General features: G+C 46.3%; 1 protein-coding gene across 12 annotated transcripts in view; it reads right to left on the bottom strand.

The window, feature by feature from the left end:
- The window catches only part of SRGAP2 (SLIT-ROBO Rho GTPase activating protein 2), a 75631-nt gene that overhangs the window by 10758 nt on the left and 44524 nt on the right, over positions 1 to 20349 (bottom strand). For all 12 annotated transcript variants that reach the window (XM_085527131.1, XM_015885312.3, XM_085527133.1 and 9 more), the window contains 11 exons: positions 19827 to 19928; positions 18831 to 19028; positions 16256 to 16340; positions 14030 to 14057; positions 12600 to 12624; positions 11742 to 11802; positions 9737 to 9814; positions 8231 to 8365; positions 7115 to 7220; positions 6028 to 6252; positions 3311 to 3390 (listed from right to left, as the gene is read on the bottom strand). In XM_085527131.1, the coding sequence (XP_085383257.1) occupies positions 3311 to 3390; positions 6028 to 6252; positions 7115 to 7220; positions 8231 to 8365; positions 9737 to 9814; positions 11742 to 11802; positions 12600 to 12624; positions 14030 to 14057; positions 16256 to 16340; positions 18831 to 19028; positions 19827 to 19928 (1123 nt within the window). The remainder of the gene's footprint in view (positions 1 to 3310; positions 3391 to 6027; positions 6253 to 7114; positions 7221 to 8230; positions 8366 to 9736; positions 9815 to 11741; positions 11803 to 12599; positions 12625 to 14029; positions 14058 to 16255; positions 16341 to 18830; positions 19029 to 19826; positions 19929 to 20349) is intronic.

Genomic DNA, 20349 nt, shown 5'->3' with positions numbered 1-20349 from the left:
CAATGAGAAAATTAATAGCTTATTAAAGTGAGCAGTGAGATACACCTCAGGACAAACCCTGCCTATGTGGTGGTTTTGGAAAGGCAGCTCAACTACACCTCTGGGCTGGCAAGCAGGATTTGTTATTAGCATTTAAGGGAAGGAAACCTCTGATTCCAAACCTGCTTTGGAAATAAAGCAGCTATTCAGAAGGAAACTGGGTTCACCCAGCCCAGGAGAACAGGCTCTGCTACCAGGGGAGGCTGCTGTGCTCATGGAAGTGCTGCAGGAACCACTGAAAACACAGCAGCTGCACCATGGCTGCCTATGCAGACTAATGAGTTGCACTGTGCAGCTGCTTCAGAGCCACAGCACGTGCTCCTGCTGATGGCTCCTAGCTGATAAGCTCCATGGTGAATTGCAGCCATGCTGTGTCTGCAGCCAGGCGCTAATCTGAGTCCCTGAGGGAGGCACGTTATGCAGAGGGAGAATGTGGGCATTCACACACTGGGGAAAATTAATAGGAAATTTGTGTGGATTATTTTTAAGACTTTATAAAAATAATATATATATAATCTGTCATTGGTTGAACGTCAGGATGTATTACACCAGATTCTATGCTGGAATCAGGGGAATGGAGATGAGCTCAAACACAGCCCCAGTGGACTTCAGCTGCTAATTACTTGAAAGGAGCTTTCTAGCACAGCCATGGAAACAGAGCTCCTTCTCAGGGGAACACTCATGGTTCCTCTCCAGGAGGGAGATGTGCCATTTTGTCCCAAGATCTCCATCAGCATTATGGGATGCTTCTGCAGCCAGAAAGGATCAGAAGGATAAACACAGGCCACAGCTTTGCACATCACTCCTGGAGGGGGCACCCACCCAAAAATGAGGGCTCCCAATGCAGAGTCAGGCAGCAGCTGGAACACAGACCATCTGTAGGGTCAACCCATCTGAACACACAGCCCCAGAGGGGCACAGCTGAGGGTGCAGGATGGAGGCAGCACCCAGAGAGCATCTCCCTCCACAAACCATAACCTGATGGTGAGTAATGAGAGCCATCAGCCACACTGAGCCCCCAGTACTGAATTCCTTCATGTCTGAACCAGACAGAGAGGAATTATCACAAATGACACAATTCAGGTAACTCTGTGGTCGGCCTCACAAATCCCATTATCAGCCTTTGGCCACCAGCATGGGTGCAAAGCCTGCCTGAGCTCCCAGCCTGCGATAGCAGCCTTGCTCCAGACTCCCTGAAGCAAACACTTATCTGCCTTTGGCTCCTGCTTTCCTCTTGCTTGTTTTTGCCCTGGAACCAGCTTCTTTATCATGTTTAATTCACATTATTTACCAAATAAAAAAGAGAGAATTCTGTTTTTTGGTGTCCCCTCCATTTACAAAAGTGACAGGGCTGTGGTTTTCTCAATTCTGTCTGCTTCATTAACAAGTGTTTATTGTTCCAGATGAGAGCAGCACTCAGGTTTCTTATGTTTCCAATTTGCCTTTTAGAACTCTGGCATTCATCCAGAGGAGAGATTTTAGCCTCTCATTTCCAGTAGCTTTTTTCCTACTACACTTATGCCCAGAACAGAAAGCTGGGAGAATAAGGACCAGTCAGGCTAAGTCCTGCCAGGCTGGAAAGCCTGTTCTTAAATAACATTGCTAAAGTTAGGCTTGTTTCCTTCCATGTAGCAGCCTTGCATGCTCCTTTGCTGTTCAAAATGCATCTGCAGATTGCACAGTGTCCGTGCATCTGCATTTCAGTGCTGATGGGATGGCGGCTGTGCCTTGGGAGGACCAGGTCCAGCCTCACTAAAGGCTGAAGGAGAGAGAACAACTCATACCTGAGTGATCCAAGCCACAGCACTGCTGCTGAGTACACCTGCAGTGCAGAGCACACAAAGAACCGGGAGAGTCCATGCTTAATGAGCCCTTGCTGCTCCTGCAGAAGGGATGGAGGCCCCGCTCTCCCTCTGCTTCGGTGCCAAACTCTCCCTCCCAACTACTTCCTATGGAATATTCCGTGGAGGTTGCAGAACTCCATCCAAAACTCCTCCAAGTTTTACCTTGCACAGGGGCCCCACACCATCCTGTTCCAGAGGCTGCAGAGTGGTGTCAATCTCTAATCTCTGGCTGCTCCTTTTCCCATCACTGTGCCCTCATGGCTGCATAAACGACCTAAAAACCCCATGCAGAAACAGTGCAAGGACACTCAGTGGCGTTTGCTCCCAACAACCCTGCTGAGGAGTGGCTGTGACAGTGACTGACCTTGCTGCAGGAGCACTGATTTTGCAGCATTTCTAGCAGTGCTCAAACATGGCTTACTTTGTTAGTGGTGTACAAACACCATGCAGCCAGCAGGAGCACAGCAATGCCATGGAAAGGTTTGCTAGACAACTGGTGGAGCAGAGAGAACAAAAAGACAGCGTAGGAGGAGCATGACAGGGCTATAGAGCAAGTGGCTGAAGACCAAAATGATGAATGACCAAATGAAGATTAACATGACAGCAATTCGTCTGAAGGAAAAGCCATCCTCCTCCCATCTTTACAACTGAGACCATCACAAATAAAATCAAGACTTTAAGAGGGGTCAGAAAAGAAATTAAATATACTGTTTTGGTCAGTCTGTCTTATATGCTGGTCACACTCTATACTCTAAGGACCAGTTTCACATCAATAATGTAATTTCTCTTTGACCCACATGGTGTTCACATGCAGCTGTTCCCAACTACAGAAAGAGGCTTTGGAGGTCTAACAACAGACATCCCCAAGACCTTAGGAGATCCCATTGAGTTCTCACAGCTGGCATCCCTTTATACTAATAAGGCCATGAGAAGGGTTAATGGAGTTTCCCTAGGAAGACCAAAAAAAGCTTCAAGCAGAGACACCACCAGGATCCTGCCATAAAATCTGCCATCCCAGGGGAAGGAGAGCAGCTTTGGATTTCTGTCTGCTTGCTTCCATGAAGCAGAGCCGCTGCAGCTCAAGGCACTGAGCTCCCTGCCAGAGCTACTGAGAGAAGAACTGCCTGGCATGCACAGAGAGGAGTGGGAGAGCACGCTGAAGCACACTCAGCCTCTGGCTCCATCCTTACCTTGTGCCTTCCAACTCCAAAATCCTCCAGCAGCTTGGAGTGTGCCCAGGCCTGCTGCTAAATCGACACAGCCTTGGCAAAAAGGGCTGCTTTACAAAGGTGCAGGATTCAAGGGGAACAAACGTCATGTTTTATGATTTCAACCCCCATTTTAGGATTTAACTTTGAAGTGAAACTACAAAGCTCCATCCCCTTCACCCCCCCATGGGTTCTGCACTGAACCACGGAGCTACGAACCGTCATCGCTGGTGTGGTGCTCCGCTGCCACGTCCTGCACTGCATCCTCTGCAGAGGCTCTTTCTCCATGAGGACTTTCACTACAACAGAGGTGGGGGGGGGGGGAGGAAAATCAGACAGTGCTTTACACTGATGGAAATCGAGTTCCCTCATTTACAAAACCAGAAATATCAAAGAGAATCAGGAACGTTCATTTGGGAAGTCAACAGCCAGGTTCCAGTGGGAGGGATGCATTTGCACATGCTGAAGTCAGCTTGTAAGACTCAACCAAAGCAAGCTCTGATTTGTTTAAGCAAACTGAACAGCTTCTGTATGCTGTCAGAACAGCCTAACTTTAGGCCTTGCAGCCCAGGGCTCTGGAGATGGTTAGGAGTCAGACATCAATAGTACATTGGGTCTAACTCCTCTCTGCTATGCCAGAACGACTCCCCCAGCTATCATCTCCATTGCTCTAATTAGCTCATTATGTGACTGATGAGATAGCCGCCACTTCCTGGGGAAATTATTACTAAATTCATAGTGATATTTCCAGGTCTGAGTTTGCCATCTCCCATCCTTCCCTTTCATCACAGGCTGCCCAGTCCACCTCACCAGCTAGATGGATTGCCTGCAATCTTTATTTACAGTGCACCAAACCCACCAGGAGTACTCATTTATGTTTATATAAAGCTAAATTCTGGCAGGACCAGCAGGGACACCTACCTCTCCTACTCTTTTAAAAGAGGATGGGAAAAAAAACACAAAAGAAGGGGTAAAATGTTTGAATAATTCTAGCATCCCGTTGTGCATAATCCACATCTGAGTCAGTGCCTCAGAACCAACCTTTTCCTATCCTTTGCAAAGCCCTCACGCTGCTTCATAAAGCTTAAAGGAGGACTGAAAGCCAAATGGAGATCCCTAGGGGAATGCAGAGCTGAGGGTTAAGGTTTCGTGCAGACTGTGAAGTAATGTCGCATACAGCCAATGCTGCACAGCTAAGTATTGCAGAGAAGCCCACATGCCTCCAGCAGCACTCAGTGCCAAAGCACCCGCCTGCACTGCAGGGACAGCCTGCAAAGCCGGGCTGTGGGAGGAGAACCTGGGGCTGCTGGACGTCATGGTGAGGGCTCAGTGCAGCTGGGTGTGCTGCCAGAGCATCCTTGTGCTGCCAGAGCATCCTTGTGCTGTCAGAGCATCCTTGTGCTGTCCTACTCCTTGCACTGCCATCATGTAGGCTGAGTATGCTGCTAACACTGAGCTGCTCTGCACTGTCAGACAGACAGACAGCAGCAAAGCTCCAGGCTTGAAGCAAGGCAGTATTTCAATGATGCCTGCATCACAGGCCCTGAATTTCCACCATAAACTCCAAACCTTGCCCTGGGTAAACTGCTCCTGACCTCCACAGCATGTCCACCCACATGGCCAACACAGCCTGCAGGCTCCAAGGCAAAATACTGAGAGCAGCCAAGTGGCACAGTGCAATTACAAACATCACAGGCTTCGCTCCCCAATGAATGAGCTGAGTCGCACAACTTCCCTCTGCTTCAGGCATGCTTTGCAGCAAGGAGCCCTATAGGCAGCAACCAGCAGCTGTGTGAACAGTGGGGCTGTGGGAAGGCTGCAGTGAGAAACAGATGCTTCTTCCTCACCTCCCCTGCTCATTCTTACCCCTCTGTGCTCAGCAGGGTCTCACATCAGGGCAGTTAGGAAGGGCAGAGTGCCTTCAGGAAAGCAGGACATGCTGCATCCCACATCCTGATGCAAACTGCTGCACACGCTGCACTGTGCTGAGCATTTCACATTGTTAATCCCTCCACCTTACAGGACAAAGACTTTTGTTGGTGTGTTTCTTGAAGGTTTTAAGAACTCTTATGGCTTCCCCCCCCCACCCCCCCCCCATGCAATCCAATTATAAATCACATGAATTAGAAATGTCAGAATGAAGGGTAAATTAAAAGAAATCCTATTTCCAAAAGAGACACTGGTAAGGATTCAGCATACAGCAGTTAGTGAGAAGTAACTGCTTCTGACTGCACATACATGGAACGAGCTGATAGCTATAATTACCCTGGAACAAGACAGGGGAACAAGGGCAGCTCTGTCACCAGAGTGACTTCATTTAAGAAATGTATTTATTTTAGTAAATGAAAATAATCATTTGCATTCTTGGGACAGTGGAGGAGGGAACTCGGAGGGGGGAGGGGGGGAAAAGCAGGACACAACATTCCTCATTTTCAGTGGGAGAGATCAGCCTGGCCAGTAGGAAAGAAAACACCTCCTCTCCTTCCCCCACTCCCCCACCTTCCCCTGCAGATGACAGGAGCCGCGCTGGCTGAATTGCTTCCAGATGTTGCTTTCAGACTGAACACGCGGCCGGGCCTCTCGAGCTTTAAGCTGGATGGAAATGGTGATTCTGCATTCCTCTCTTTTCCCTCCCCCCACCATCAGTGCTGCCCTGAAAACCCGACTGTGCCACAGCTTTCTGGGTTCGGCTGCAAGTGATCCTTCCTCTGAACTAAAGCCACTCTACACAATCAGAGAATGCAAAACCAGGATTGGAGAGACTTTCTAAGCTAATGACTATCCAGAGACACCTTCACTTGCATTACACTGAATCTCAGAGGCTGGACTAGATGCCTGAATCCTGTTTAAGACAATGCAGAATGCACGGTTGGAGCATTCTGGCCAGCAAACAAACATGCACCCATTCATTTTCCCCTCGGTGGAACCCATCATACCAGTAATCCTCAGTGCTTCCACCTCTGCTATACGTTGGACCCTCCAGCTCTCTCGGTCCTGGGAAGATGTTCTCATGTTGGATGATGATGGTTTTGATCAATTCATTGACGTGGGCTTGGCAAGAGACTTGGTCGTGACCTTCAGGCACAGACATCAGCGTTGGCCCAAAGCAGATGGCTAAATTGTAGGGATCCATCATATTCTCTTCACTGAACTGAGATAAACTGCAAGAGACAGATGTGGGGAGGAGGATTAACAACAGAAAACGTTATCATCATCACCACCATCATCTGCTGGAGAACACAGATGAGCGAGTAGGGCTGGCTTTGGGCTTCCTGCTGCTGAAGCTGCTTTGCTGGCACTTGAATATTCTGGGGTTTTGTGAAGAAAAGACAGACTGACAGCATTACAAAAAGATGAAATAGAAACCCCAACGAGATTTTAACAGCCTTATTGATTTCATCCCAGCCCTGCTCAAATCCCCGTTTATAGTTTAGCCACCTTATACAGATTTAAAACACATCCCGATGCATTCTCTCCTTTTTCTTCATTCCTGCTGTTAAGATGAGTGTGATGAAGAACAGCAGCATCACTCAACACTACCAACTTTAGCAGGGGAGCATTTAAACGTGCTAACTCCCAGGTAGGACATTTTCTTTTCATGTTACCCCAGGTGTCAAATCCTCAGTGCTGGAGGAAGCTGTGGTTGGACTTGATAATCTTTAAGGTCTTTTCCAACCTGAGGAATCCTATGATTGCATTGGGCTGCCCAACAAACCCACCAGATGTGATGGACACCTTTAAAAAACAGTAATGTCAATCACACTATTTAGTACACGGTGCTCCTCGCTGGTGGTGCGGGATGCAATTTCTGATCCCTCCTTATCACTTTTTGCTTAGCTTGCCAGCTACATTATTCACTTCCACTGCTGGAGTTCCTTTGAGATGGCATTAACATCTGGAGGAGCGTCAGCAAGGCTCAAAAGCTCAGGACGACAGATGCAGGAGTCATCCAGTGACACCTGCACTTTAAATTGCTGCTCAGATTGCAGCGGTATCAAGGCTGGCTCTGCAGCAGGTACTCACTGATTGAGGAATGCAAAGAGGTATCTCATTACGATCAGAGTGGTCTTAGGGAGGTTCAGAAGCACCTTTCGGATGTGGAGGGCTCTCTCTTGCAAATTATCCATTGCTGAAAGGAAGAAAGAGAATCACTGAGTTATCACCACATCCCCAACTTGCCACCGAGTCCAAATGCAGACAGTATATGGGATGCTTCCCAGGTGAAATATTAAAACAGGCAGCCAGCATATCACAAGGGTCAGCCTGTTTCCTGGATTCACCAGCTGCCTGCCAAAGGCTGCAGGTCCTGCATGTGATGCCTTTGCAATTAAGGGTCCAGAACACAGAAAACCTCACTGCAGGCTCCTTCCTAGCGTGGGAGCACTGGATGTCATCTCCTTCAATAGCTCTGGCACAATAAGCTCATTCAAGTTAGCTTAGAAAGGTGGGTGTTCAGAAGAAGAAATCGTACAACACTCAAAGGAGAATTAACATAGTTAAGGGGTGAGGCAAAACGCTCTGTGTGCAGCAGCCTACTGAGAAACAAGTGGGCAGCATAAATCATCCCAGAAAGGGGAGCTTATTTGGAAGCAGATTTTTTCTTCTTGTGTAATGTGAATTCAACTCTGTAAACGCATTTAGCAGGAGAAGACAATCACAAGTCATGTTAGAAGCAGTTATCTCTCGCTTTGCTTCAAAGGCCACCACTGCAAAGGCCATTTCACCACCAGAACAATGGAATCATTCTTTCATTCTAAGCAACATGGCAATAGTGAGGCCGTGTAACATGAGGTGACTCCAGTACCAAAACACAGACCGACCCCCTGCCCACCACCTTTAAAAACAACCAAAAATGTCAGCAAATGGACTGCCACTGCCCTCATGAATTCTGTAGCAAGAGGCAATAGATGGCCCCTCGTAGCTACCGTCAGCACACAGGCAGCAGATCTATTAACACCAGGAGGAAACCCTGCTGGAAACACTTTCTGTTTCTGAAACAGCATTTCTCACACCTTCTGATAAGAGGTCCTAAAGATCAGGTTTTTGTCCCCAGAAGTGGAGGATTTTGCTCTATTCTTTGTCTCAGATAAATCCACAATACAGCCTTCACAATCTGTTCATTCCTATCTCTATACTTACTGACACAGGCAATCAGATCATGAAAGATGTCCTTGGGGAAGAGAGGGTGCTCCAACCCTCGGAAGTAGAGCTTCAGAACTCCTGCTATTGAATCCATGTCATGGTCATTCTGATCCCCGGCCAAAGGATCTTCACCTGGGTGACAAAGAAACAAGCAAGAAAGATCAGAAGAGTGGAGAAAACAATCAGGATGGAAGGATGCAACTCAGCTGGAGGAAAAGATTTACGCAGCACAGAGTTCATCCCACCTCCCCCAGCTGCACTAACAGCAACGAAGCAGAGCTCCCTGAAGGCAGCAGTCAAGAAGGGAAGCTTCTAATAGAAACCTCAGCTTCTTGGAGTGGTGAGAGCTTCACAGAGCCTCTACTGAGTGCAATGTCACATGGGTTCAGCAGTAAACTCACAACTGAAGCCCAACTGCATTCGGTTCACACATAAGAGGGCAGTGAGCATCATAACCATGCTGAGGAGCACACACCTCGTGCTGAACTGCAGGGGGTGTTTCTGGGACAAACTATTTGTCACTGCAGATATGCCACTGTTTGTCTGCGTGACAAAAGAGAAGATGCCCACTTAAGGAGTTGCTCCCTATGGAAAACTCCCCATTGTATATAATTAGATTTAATGATGGGGCAAACCTCAGATTGAAGCTATCTATATCCATTATGTGACTGGAATTACCAAAGCTCGCCTATAATCTTAATAATGCACCAGATAATAAATGGGCACTAAAAACCAGAGCATTATCCTTGATATTAACTGCCACCAAGGGTTCTGGTGGAAGTAATAAACTGCAGAGACATTACTGTTAACTTTGTCAGTCCTGTATATCACACGCTTCAGAGAAACAAGGGAGAGGAAGCAAGAAATAAATTATCTCTGCACATTAGTGCTGGAACAACTGGCTGCTTTCTAAAGATGACAGCTCTTCCCTTTACTTAAAAAGGGGCCTAAGTGATATCCCAGCAAGAAGCTGATGAGTCAGGAGCTTCCCAGTCATTCCAAGCCTTTGTATGGAACAGATCTTTACATAGGAAAAGCAACTTGAATCTATTAAAAGCTACACCATGTTAACTGCATCTTGAAACTTACTCTCTCATTTCCTTAGGGCACGTCTTAAGAACATGGAATACACAAGACTTCGTCCTGCAGCAAACAAACTGCTCACGCAGCTTGCAGGGAATGGGCAGGAAAATAATTTACACCCAATAATGAATTCCTCTCTATTCTACAGTGCTGCAAATAATCAATAAGCTGTTGGACATGAGAGAGGATTGAGTCCAGAATATTTATTATACACTCTACAAGAGAGAAAGCACGATGCCAAACAACATGGAGAATTCAAGGTTAATGAGCACAGAGAGGTGTTTGGGCTACAGGCACTAAGGAAACAAAAACTACAGGAACAGAATGGAAGCTGCATTCAAAACAGACCATTTCAGAACACTTCAACAAGTTGACACCTTTGGCAATCACTTCTGAGACCCTGGAAAAGATCCTGCTTACCTCTCTCAAATGCATTTTTTATGTCGTTCACTTCCACTTGTGACCCAGACACCCTGAATATCCCCTCATGCTGCAAACCTGAAAGGCAACAAGAGATGCTAATCAACAATCTGGCACCCTGCTCAGCTACAGCATCTGTGATATAGGATATGTAAGAAACGTGGGCCAAAACAAGGATGCTGTGAGAAAAGCAGTCTTCCTGTACACATCCATGCATGTACACAGTACGCAGGAACAGAATACCTTGGTTACAGCAGCCACGTGTGCCATCTTGTCCCCTGGGGGATCCCATGGGATTTGACAACCCAAAGAAAACCACAAGCTAATAATGTAACAGCCAGCAGTACAACACTGCCAACCACACAAGGATGTAGCTTATTTCTCAGGAGCAATGCTGTTATGGCCCAGGGCAAAGCAGCCCTCCGCAGTACCTCCCAAACCTAGGGCTCCAGGATGGTCTTTAAACCATTGCTGCTAAACACCACCATTAGCAGAGCCATGAAAACCAACTGTCAGATATTCCAGCATCCCACCACCACTATTTGGCTGCATGGTGTAAGAGAAGCACCAACCATCACAAATCAACTGGTGCACAAAGCCTTCTTCACATCTGCAAAATCAACTCGTATTCTCTTGAGGCTTTTAATTGTATGCTATCTGAAACAGGGAGCATTGCAATGCCTTATTGCTTTATTTATAATGACAACCACAAACTAATAAGCTCTCTTAAATGCATCTGTGTGCTGCTGTTCCTCTCAGTTTCTGGCACTGCTCTTATCACAATGCAATGGAAGCTCTGCAGTGCTGCATCTAACAGCTGTGACACAGCTTCACAACAGCAAAAAGAAACAACCCTGAGCATGGAGAAGCAAGGAGGGGAATGACATTCATCCCACTCCCATAGAGGAAAGAAGTAGTAAATGTCAGCCAGGCTACCTCCAACTACATTAACTCCTACAGCATAACTGTGGCAGGCAAGCAGCTGTATGGCTCCTTCCCACTCGAGTGGATTTGCTGTCTAAAGGCATATTCCTCCTCATTGCAGGCTGTACCTTCAGGCCACGATCTCACATCCTGTGCAGAAATCAGTTGACTTTGCTGGAAAACGTGTCTGCTGATGACCCCAACCAGGAAAACACTTCTAAGAATAAAACCTCCTGATGTCTCCCATTTTATCAGGCTCTGATTTGCATCGCAATGTGACCACAATGATTTCTCTAGCAAACGTCCAATTATGGCCTCAGTAAAGGATTACAGCCCTTGGCTCTCCCAGGTGATGATGAGAATGGAACTCCCAATTATAGTTTCTAATGTGAGATGGTAATTAGACAAGGAAAACGAAACAGGACCTGCTATTTGGCTCTGTCTTGGTTAATGAAGATAAATGCAACCTCTTTCTACATATGTTAATTAACAGCTGTTTCACATGCTCCTAACAGATGATATTGATTAAAAATGAAAACAGATTAAAACAAACCTATAAAAACCTTCCACAGCATTCAAGGCTACGAAGTTAACCTCAGAAACAGAGACAAATCGTCTCATTGCAGCAATAAGCAAGCAATTAATTCACTACTTGACCTCCTACATTTAGTGCTGGGAGTCCTCCTCCTCCTCTATAAGAAGCACAATTATTAGTGGTGAAGGCCACATTTCATGTCCCAAAACAAGGTGAAGGGAGGTGAGGCGTGAGTGGTACTTCAGGATGGGAGCCTTATTTCATAAGGAACAAAGGGATGCTGTTGGAAGCACAGCTTACAGCTCTGTGTTTACAGCAATGGTTACGTGCAGCAGCCTGGAGGATTGAGGAGCGCACAGAGTATCAAGCACACAGCAAGAAGCCAGCACTAGTTCTTTATCTTGCAGTGTCTCCAGCATCCATCTGTGTAAGTACCATGTTCCAAACTACTCTCTGAGTATTTCAGAAGGCTTCCAGGTCTATAAAGTTATACGTATATACAATAGAAAGAGAGAGAACAGGAAACTTTTTTCCCCATGAACTCACCATGTCTGCTAATGAACCGTATGCAGCTCTCCACAACCAGGGGGATGGCTTGAGAGGAATCCTGCACAGTGGGGAGAAAAGAACAGCAGGATGGTAAAAAAACAACAGAAGAAAAACAAAAACAGGGCTAGAAATCCTCATTTGGCCTCATTACAGTGACTGGTGATGAAGGCAGACCTCCAAGCCTCTAAAAGCTCAGAGCATAATGTGCTCCAAGACTACCTAGATCTTGATAGCACTGCTATGGACATCAGCTTTGCTTTATACAAATCTCCATATTCCTTGTATTCAAACGTGCTGCAGAAAGTAAAAAGGAAGAAGTGGGGTGGGGGTGCATTGGGGGGGAAACAATGGAGAGCAAATTTGTCCTTTCATCTGCCACGTTCTGCTCCAGTGCAGTTCCAGATCTGTCTAGGTTCTAAAAAGAAATAAATTACCCACTACAGCCAGCAAACCAAGGGGTTGCTGTTGTAAATCTTCATTACAAGGAGGCAACAAGCAAGTAGGTATTGCTCTAATAGCATTCCAGAGAGAAAACAAAGGGGAAAGGGGACAAAGAAATAGAGCAGCATGAAACCCATAAACCACAACCGTGCAGACAGCTCAAGGCTGTTCGGCTTCTTTGGTTCCAGGTCCCTCAGAAACAGAATTAAACCCTTTCTGAAGTTTTTGTCAAAGAAAACGAATGGAGGCTGTGGATCTGTGTTTATTGATTTCAGTTACTGAGTCAGCAGACAGCAGTTCCATTTCAAGGAGGGTGAAATGGGACGTGGAAGAAAAGGATGAGAAGCCTTCAGTTTCCCATCCATCCTCATTTGCACACACACACCCCCCATTAGTTAAGCAAACACTGATTACCTGCTTTCTTACAGTGGAGCTGCGTCTGCGGATGATGAGGTCAGAACAGCCCATCGGTACCATAGGAAAAAGAGAGGAGAAAAAGTCAAGATAATTCTCTACTATTGTAGCTCTTGCTTGGTATTCCAAGCCATGCTGATCTGGGAGGGAAGGAGCCAGATATACAAATCATAATGACTTAGTCTCGTTCAATGCATGGAACTTCAGAAGATTTTAAGTGACTTTAAATCACTACAAACCCGACACAGACACAGGGGAGCCCAAGGCTTTGACAAAAGATTACCCTTGACATTTTAATTCCAACCAGATGGAAATCTGTTTTATCCACTCCTCACGCAAGGTGAAGTTTGATTATGAATTGCACACTCCTGGAGGAGCAGGTGGGAGCAGCTGCCAGAAAGCACCACTGCAAAGCCCTATGCCTGCATGGGAGAGCCTTCATACACACACATAAATGAGTGCCCCCCCAAACATCAGACTGAGGCTTGGTTCACCAGGCTCAGCCAACTCAGTTCAAACCATGACGGCTTCATTTAGTGATGCTGGAAGACATTAATTGCAGGGAAACAAGGAAGGAGCCTTCCTCTGCCAAGATACCACCCTAAGATTTATTACTGGGGTTTAAGATTCCTATAGTCCCTGGTAAAAATGAAGTATGGGAGGTAGCGGGAGAAAGGCCCTAATGCCTCTCATTGCAGCAGATGGCTGCTGAATTATAAATAAGGTGATTAGAACTGCAGTTTGGAGGGGGGGGGGAGGGAAAAAAAAACCCAAACCAGATTGTTAATTTAGGGGAAATTCCTTTTAGGAAAAAAATAACTCAAAAGTACTGAATGAACCACAAAACAAAAAGTAAAAGCAAGCAGATTCCATGGGCTGTCACTGACAATGAGGCCTATTTTAAACTATTAGCAGTAATGATTCTTTGATATTTAAAATTGTTTCATGATGAATAATATTTTATTATTACAGATGTCAGGCACTAATTAGGACCTGTCAGCTCTGCTTTGCTGTAAGGAACCTGAAAAGGAGTAATGGCTGTGGATCAGCAGTAATCACCTTCCCTTTGTTACAAGGCAGGATGATGCACAGCCCCCACGCACAGCCCAGCTCCCCAAACCCATCCATCTGCAGCCAGACATTTGTTATGCTTTATAGAAACCCCATCAAGGGAAGGTTAGTTATTGCTCGGTGATTGGTCCTAATTACAAGCAAGGAGGTGATCCTCCGGGGCCTGCTGCAATCCAGTTCCATCACAGATCATGGGATGAAACCAGAAGCACCACCACCACTCTGCACTGATGTGCTGCATTTAAAGCCATGTGAAGGATAGGAATGTGGTTACACGTGGGTGAAATGAGTTTCTTTTTCTCCCCTCCCTCATGCATAACCCAGGCTGGCAATTGATTTGTAGCAAAAGCCACACATACCTGGCAAGAGAGCAGTCAGTCCTTTGACCTGTGATGGAGACAAAGAAAGAAACCATCATTATGGGGAGAGGAATGGGAAAAGACCTTCAGCTGCTCTGCAGGGCCACGTTTGGGAGGAGGAGGAGGACAAGGAGAGTCAGAGGGTTGGATGTGAGCATCCCTGCAAGTGCTGCCAAGGAGGTCAGCAGAGCACGGCCCCCCCCAGCAAAGCACACAACAGCTCAGGCTGCCCCAGCACTCTTCTTTCTTTGGAAAGTACAGCTTTGGGAAATTGGTTCCCCGTGCACTCTTAATTGGTGACTTCAGCTGCCAAAAAACTGGGCTTGTCAACCACTCCCCGCCCTCTCCATTCCCAAGGGAATTGCTATGGAGAGAGATTGTACTTTATAAAGCCACTTAGAGCAGGATTGGAAACATTTGCAGAATTGTTAGCCCATGGACCGAGCGCGTTTGCATTGGGGCTATTTTGGGAGGCAGACGTTTAATGATATTTTCCACAAACATCTATAAAAACGTTCCATTGACTTGCACTGAGTTTGTGAGGGAGCAGCCAAGCTAACAACTGCTGCCTGCCTGCGCAGCATCGTTCTGATATAGCACAGTGAGAGACACTGAAGCAGTGTGGGCTGTGGGAATCGCGATGGCCAGGACAGCATCAGCAAAACCACATTGATGTGAGCTGGAAATCCACCTTCCTGCATTGCCTTCCTGCTCCTGGGGAGGAGCAGGAACGTGGCTAATTGCTGATGGCTGACAATGAGTTGGATGCATCTCGATAGCTGCTTTCCCTTCTCCAGCTAAAGCCCAAACAGTGCATAATTTACACGAAAATGTTGTTCTGAAGCAAAACTTCCAGCCATCTGTCCCATTTCCATCATAGAATATTCATATATATAAATTCCATGGCTGCAGCAGCATCAAGGGGCTCCTGCAGCGCATACAACAGGCAGGGACACCACTGCTCATACACAGGAAGACTCGCTGCTGTTTCTATTACTGGAACCTGTCATCTGTAGATTAAGGTACTTTGCAAGAGGACTATTGAATGTCGCCTGAGAATGGGGGAAAGAGCAAAGCCAGGAACAAACCCAGGAGCTTCCAGGGACAGAAGGCATGGGCTGTCACTGACAGTAAAACGTGCTGTATGCATCTTCTTCAGCAAAGCTTCTAAACGTGTTCCTGGGACTTGTGAAAGGGATTTTATTTGCCCACGTGTCATTTAAGTGCCATTTTATTCCTAAGCCTCGACACGGTCACAGCTCATACCATTAACCTGCTAACACACAATGTGCCTGGCTTTCCCAGTATCTATGCTCTCACAGGTGACGGAATAGGTTCATTTCAAGCCTTACCTTCCAGTTTTGGGGTCTGATAAGCAGGGAGCTCTTAATTACCGCAGCAGAGTTTTACATTTTTTGTGGTGTAATTTTTAAACCGAAAGCAAAGTGCTTAAAGGACCACACGCTGTTTAAGTTTCCATTCAGAACATTTGCACAGCACTGACAGTGGGGAGTCCCATTAAGTCACAACGAACCACGAGCCATTCTCTGGCCTAGAAACCCAGAGTGAGCAGAGCCAGTCGGTGACATTCAGACCATCAAACCTTCTCCTCTGCAAATATGAGGCAGGCAGGTTTCTATGGAAACTTGGATGCATAGTTCAGGCGTGTTTGGCCAACAGAATTTGCCCATAACATGAAGGAAAAGAAATCTTGCTTTGTTCTGACACTAACAGCAAATGCCCAGTGTCATGCAGATGGGCAACATATTTTCCATGCTGCAAAATACACTCATTTTCCTCCAAACAAAAGCCACGTTCACTTACATGAGCTCAGTCTGGGTTGAACCCCAGAGGTTGGAAGCAGCCAAGCTACCACGTGAGCAAACCTTCCGACCCACCTAATGAGGCAGTGCTTTGGAACTAATCACTAATCTGGAAGTCACAAGGTTTACTCAATATGGGTTATTCAGTGAGAAGCAGAACGTGCATAAATGGGGAGGGGTCAGGACGAGCAAGCAGGCACACGCTTCGTTTTACCAACTGAGCGATGCACACTAATGAGTCATTAAGCTCTTTCTGTTCACCATTATTCAAGCAGCCATGTAGGTCAGCCAGCTTCCCCATCAGGCAGATTGGAAAAAGGAAATTCATGAAACATGAAAACGTCCACCTTGCTGGGTAATTCTAGACAGTAAAGCAGGCAGTGATATGCAGGTCCCCACTCACTTTCTCCCAGGGTCTTCTGAAGGAGGTCGTGCTTGGCCTGGAGCTTTGTTATCAGGTTCCTGCCCTCCAGATACTCCTTCATTTTCTGCAAGAATGGAAGAAAACAATGTGATGAGCTGACAGCTGATTCCTCTGATTGCATCTATAGGTCACTGAATCCTGAACACAGCACCAAAGGACCATACAGCACTGAGATCTGCAGTGCAAAGAATGCATCAGAACCCCCCCCTCACCCCGGGTGGGTGCAAACCCACTGCTCTGCCCTTACGTATCTGTGTGCCATTCCTATTGTCTCACTGTGGAATCAGTGGAACGTCTGGCATCGTTCAGACATCTGAGGAACTGTCAAACATCTCCTCCTCAGACTGGGAAATGGAAATGCATCACCGCCAGCTGAATGAGCAATCTGTTTCTCTCAGCTAAAAGGCTGCTACTGTGCTTATTCTCCCATTTAACCTCTCTCACCCCACTTCACTCGTCAAACACTGCGTCTGCCTCCACTCCGGGTGATACACAGCGTTGGATGGGGGGAGGGAGGGGAAAACAGGGCAAAACAAATAGAGATATTATGGAAGTTCGGATTTGTTCCCTCGGAGAAACATTATACGATCATACAGTCACTTTTCCCACTTGCTCCTGATCTTTCACAGCTCTGCAAATGCAGTTTTCAAAGCTCTTTCATCTCTTCTTTCACAGCTCAGAACAGCATTATTTATCTCCGCTGTGTCGCAGCACATGAAATACCATTGTACAGTAGCTGGCCATGTTATCATTAGCACATGTTTACATTCAATATACAGCACAGGAACTCTGCTAACACCATGGATCATCCTTTAGAAACACGAGGCTTTTTAAACAGAGCTAGAAACACAAACACAGGGAAAAGGTTCTCATTGCAACACAAGGTTCTACTCCTGTCATTAGCTTTCCCAACATCTGAATACCTTCCAGTTCTGGCCTGGTATTACCCAACTACACCACCAATCCTTAAGGGGAAAAATGGTATTTGTACAATGGGAGCAACCTGGATGCAAGCCCCAAGAAAGGCAGGGTACAAATCAAGAAGCAATATAATCACAAAGCTTTAATTAACTGCTCCAGCAGCAAGCATAGGTCTCTATGACAGAAAGAAAGCATTCATTGATGCAAAACTCCTCTGCAGACCCGCTTTGCCAATATTGAGTGTATTTTCTTATAACCAGTTATGTTTTTGCATCAAATTTTGTCCCCCTCCAAACGTCTAAGTGTGGATTTGAGGATCAATGCATCTCTGGAAGGCGCCGAGATGCTGCTCACAGCCAATGTGAGGCGAGGAGAGGCAGCACAAGAAGGCTCAGCTCAAAATAGCTCCAACAGACGCTGAGAGCATCGCCTGCCTATAGCGGAGCTGCAGGGATTGGGTTTCGAGAGAGAAGGGAGGGTTCCAACCAACAGGGAGCACATATGTCATGTATTCCTCACTCTTCCTCATGCCTGTCGTTCTGCAGCCTGTTGGCAGTGATTTCAAGTTAAGGCTTTTCTTTTCTGAAGGCATTAAGGATGCACAGGGGTTCAATTCATGGCTTAGTTAAAAAAAAATAATCAAAAGAAGTATGGATGAACTCCTCAGGATTTCAGTTCTGACAGTGGAGTCAGACATGATGCAGGAGAAACATCCTCAAATGACGTTATTTCCACATTGTAAGAACTGAAGAGGTGAAAATCTGCTGTCAGACTGGGAAGGTGAACCTTCACACCCAGCAGCTCCTCAAATCCAGGCAGCCTGACACCTTCCCCACACCCTCACTCACACCAGTACTTTTCCAGCACAAAGCAGTGGGTGGGTGGGAGCACTAAGCGCAGCCCAGCCCTTATCTCCCCACCCCATGGGAATAAGCCTCAGTGCTTTTGAGGCTGTAGAGAAGCACAGCTTTTGTCCCTGTCCCACATCCTTAACTGCCCACAATCTGGAAATCAAAGCAGTTCTCTTCCCCTCTGCCCCCCAGGAGCAGCTATGAACAAGGCAGTGATTCAAGGCACAGGGATCAGGTGTTGCAGGTGGGCCAGCAGGACACTGCTGCAAGAGCCACCAGCAGGGGAGATTAGTATAATACTTACCCATGTCTTAAGGGTTTGGTAAATGCACATTGATCTGCATTGGCTTGTGGAGCCACTGCTGCTCCTCCACTGCTTCAGTCACCTGCATTAGCTTAGCACAGACACCCACCCTGTAACCCACCCTCAAGGATACTTCTGCTCACCCAAAGGAAGATCAGCCTGGTGCTTGATGTAGCTGCTTTGGAGCAGCACGCTGTTGCAGCTTTGCCCTTCTGATAGCTGTTTTCCCCACAGACAGACAGGAGAAATCAAATTTTACACGACTTATCCACACTAAGCTTGCATCAAGAGACAAACACATCCCAGTGTACTTGTAAAGAACTCAAAGCAACTCTTTTTACAGCTTAATATGCTCACTCTGCTCGTCCAAAATCAATTACAGAAGCATTTTTGCAAGATGATAGCATTATTTTGCTCTCTCCTGCAAGCATAATTCTAAAAACATTATACGTGCTTACACTGAAAATTAACTCCTTACTGTGAAATAGAACTGCTCTGTCTCCTGCTGGTTGGCTCGTCGCTTGGCAATGCTTGGTTTGCTCATGAAGGTTTCTGATACAGTGGATTTAACAGACTCCATAGAGTTGCTGTACTGAAAGCAGTCGGAGACATCAAAGTCCTCTATCGTGACTATGTCCTGGATTGTCTGCAGTGTAGCTTCCATGGTCTTCTTCACCTGTGCAGAAGGAATAAGAGAAAATGCTTGAGAAAATGGAGCTAAGTTGCAAGTGGGGAAACAAAGGAAGAATTCATGTTACTGCAGAGCATTTTTACTAATAAACAAGTATTACTTGTTCCATGTGAGCTGTAAGTGAGGCACAAGTTCTGCTCATTAACACTGTCCCTACAAATGAAAGCTTGGTGCATGCTGAGCATACAGCCAGACAAGGGCTGTAACCTTACAGGCTGGGGTGAGGAAGGGAAGCAGAGAAATTTAACCTTAAAGCAAGGAGTGCTGGAAGAAAGAAATAAACATCTTACTTCTGTAATTACATCTACTGGGTGTAACAGAAACGTGAGATTACAAAAAGGCTTTGCTGCACTGCAAATCTTTGCTGAGGGCCAGAAGCAGCCTGTTAAGACAAAAAGGGGTTGCCAACTTTGCCCAAGAGCTCTCCTCATCCTAGAGGACCAATTAAACCTAAATTAGCTCTTATCTCCTGTTATTCACTGACCTCAACCTTGAAGCATTAAGTTTAGCTTTTCACCCTAACTGCCCAAACACAGTTTTTGCAACAAAACCTCTTCTACTAAGTTAAGGATGGGGAAAAAACGGATGAGTGTGTATTTTAATGGCTCCCCTCCATGACACTCAGCCTTAATGCAAAGTCACAACCTAACATAGCGCTGCCTTATTCTTCAATTTTACTAGAAATCTCCATAGAGGAGGAGCACAACTCCATTCTTCCTTAATTAGCTGCCACCACCCTTTGGAAACAGCAAGAGGGTTGCTGATTTGGGTCAATTAACTCACCTCTTCATTTTCTATCTTCAGTGTAGATAACCTGGACTGCAGCTGCTGGCACCTCTGCACTAACTCACTCTGCACCGGCTGCTGGGCACACAGCTGGGACTCCTGGAAGGAAAGCAGCACTGATTACAGAAAAACCACCATCAACAATAGTTTAATTACCCCATTATTATTATTAACACCCCATAAAATGCCTCATCTTGAACCTTTATCAGCTGCCAACTTCAATCAGAAAAGAGCTTCCTACCAAATTCCAGATCACTCCTCCATTGTCCCAAAGTTAATGAGAATGTGAATATCCATAATTAACTAGAAAAAAATAGCTGGTTTAAGTGATGTGAAGTAGTTCTATCTTCTGGAAGCCTGGAGGTGCTTTATCACAGCAGTTAGGCTGCATCACACCCCCAAACCCCCCCTGCCTAAGGAGAAGTGGACGAGCTTGTACCTGTCACACCATGAACTGGGTTCTATGAGCAGAGCATCCCATGCACAACGGGCACAGGGCACACACAGGGCAGGCTGCTTA

Source organism: Coturnix japonica, chromosome 38 (genome assembly GCF_054131305.1).
Source record: "Coturnix japonica strain WE chromosome 38, WE-NBRP24, whole genome shotgun sequence".
Lineage (NCBI taxonomy): Eukaryota > Metazoa > Chordata > Aves > Galliformes > Phasianidae > Coturnix > Coturnix japonica.
Note: the sequence above shows the minus strand (reverse complement) of the source record. Positions and strands in the feature narration are given on the sequence as shown.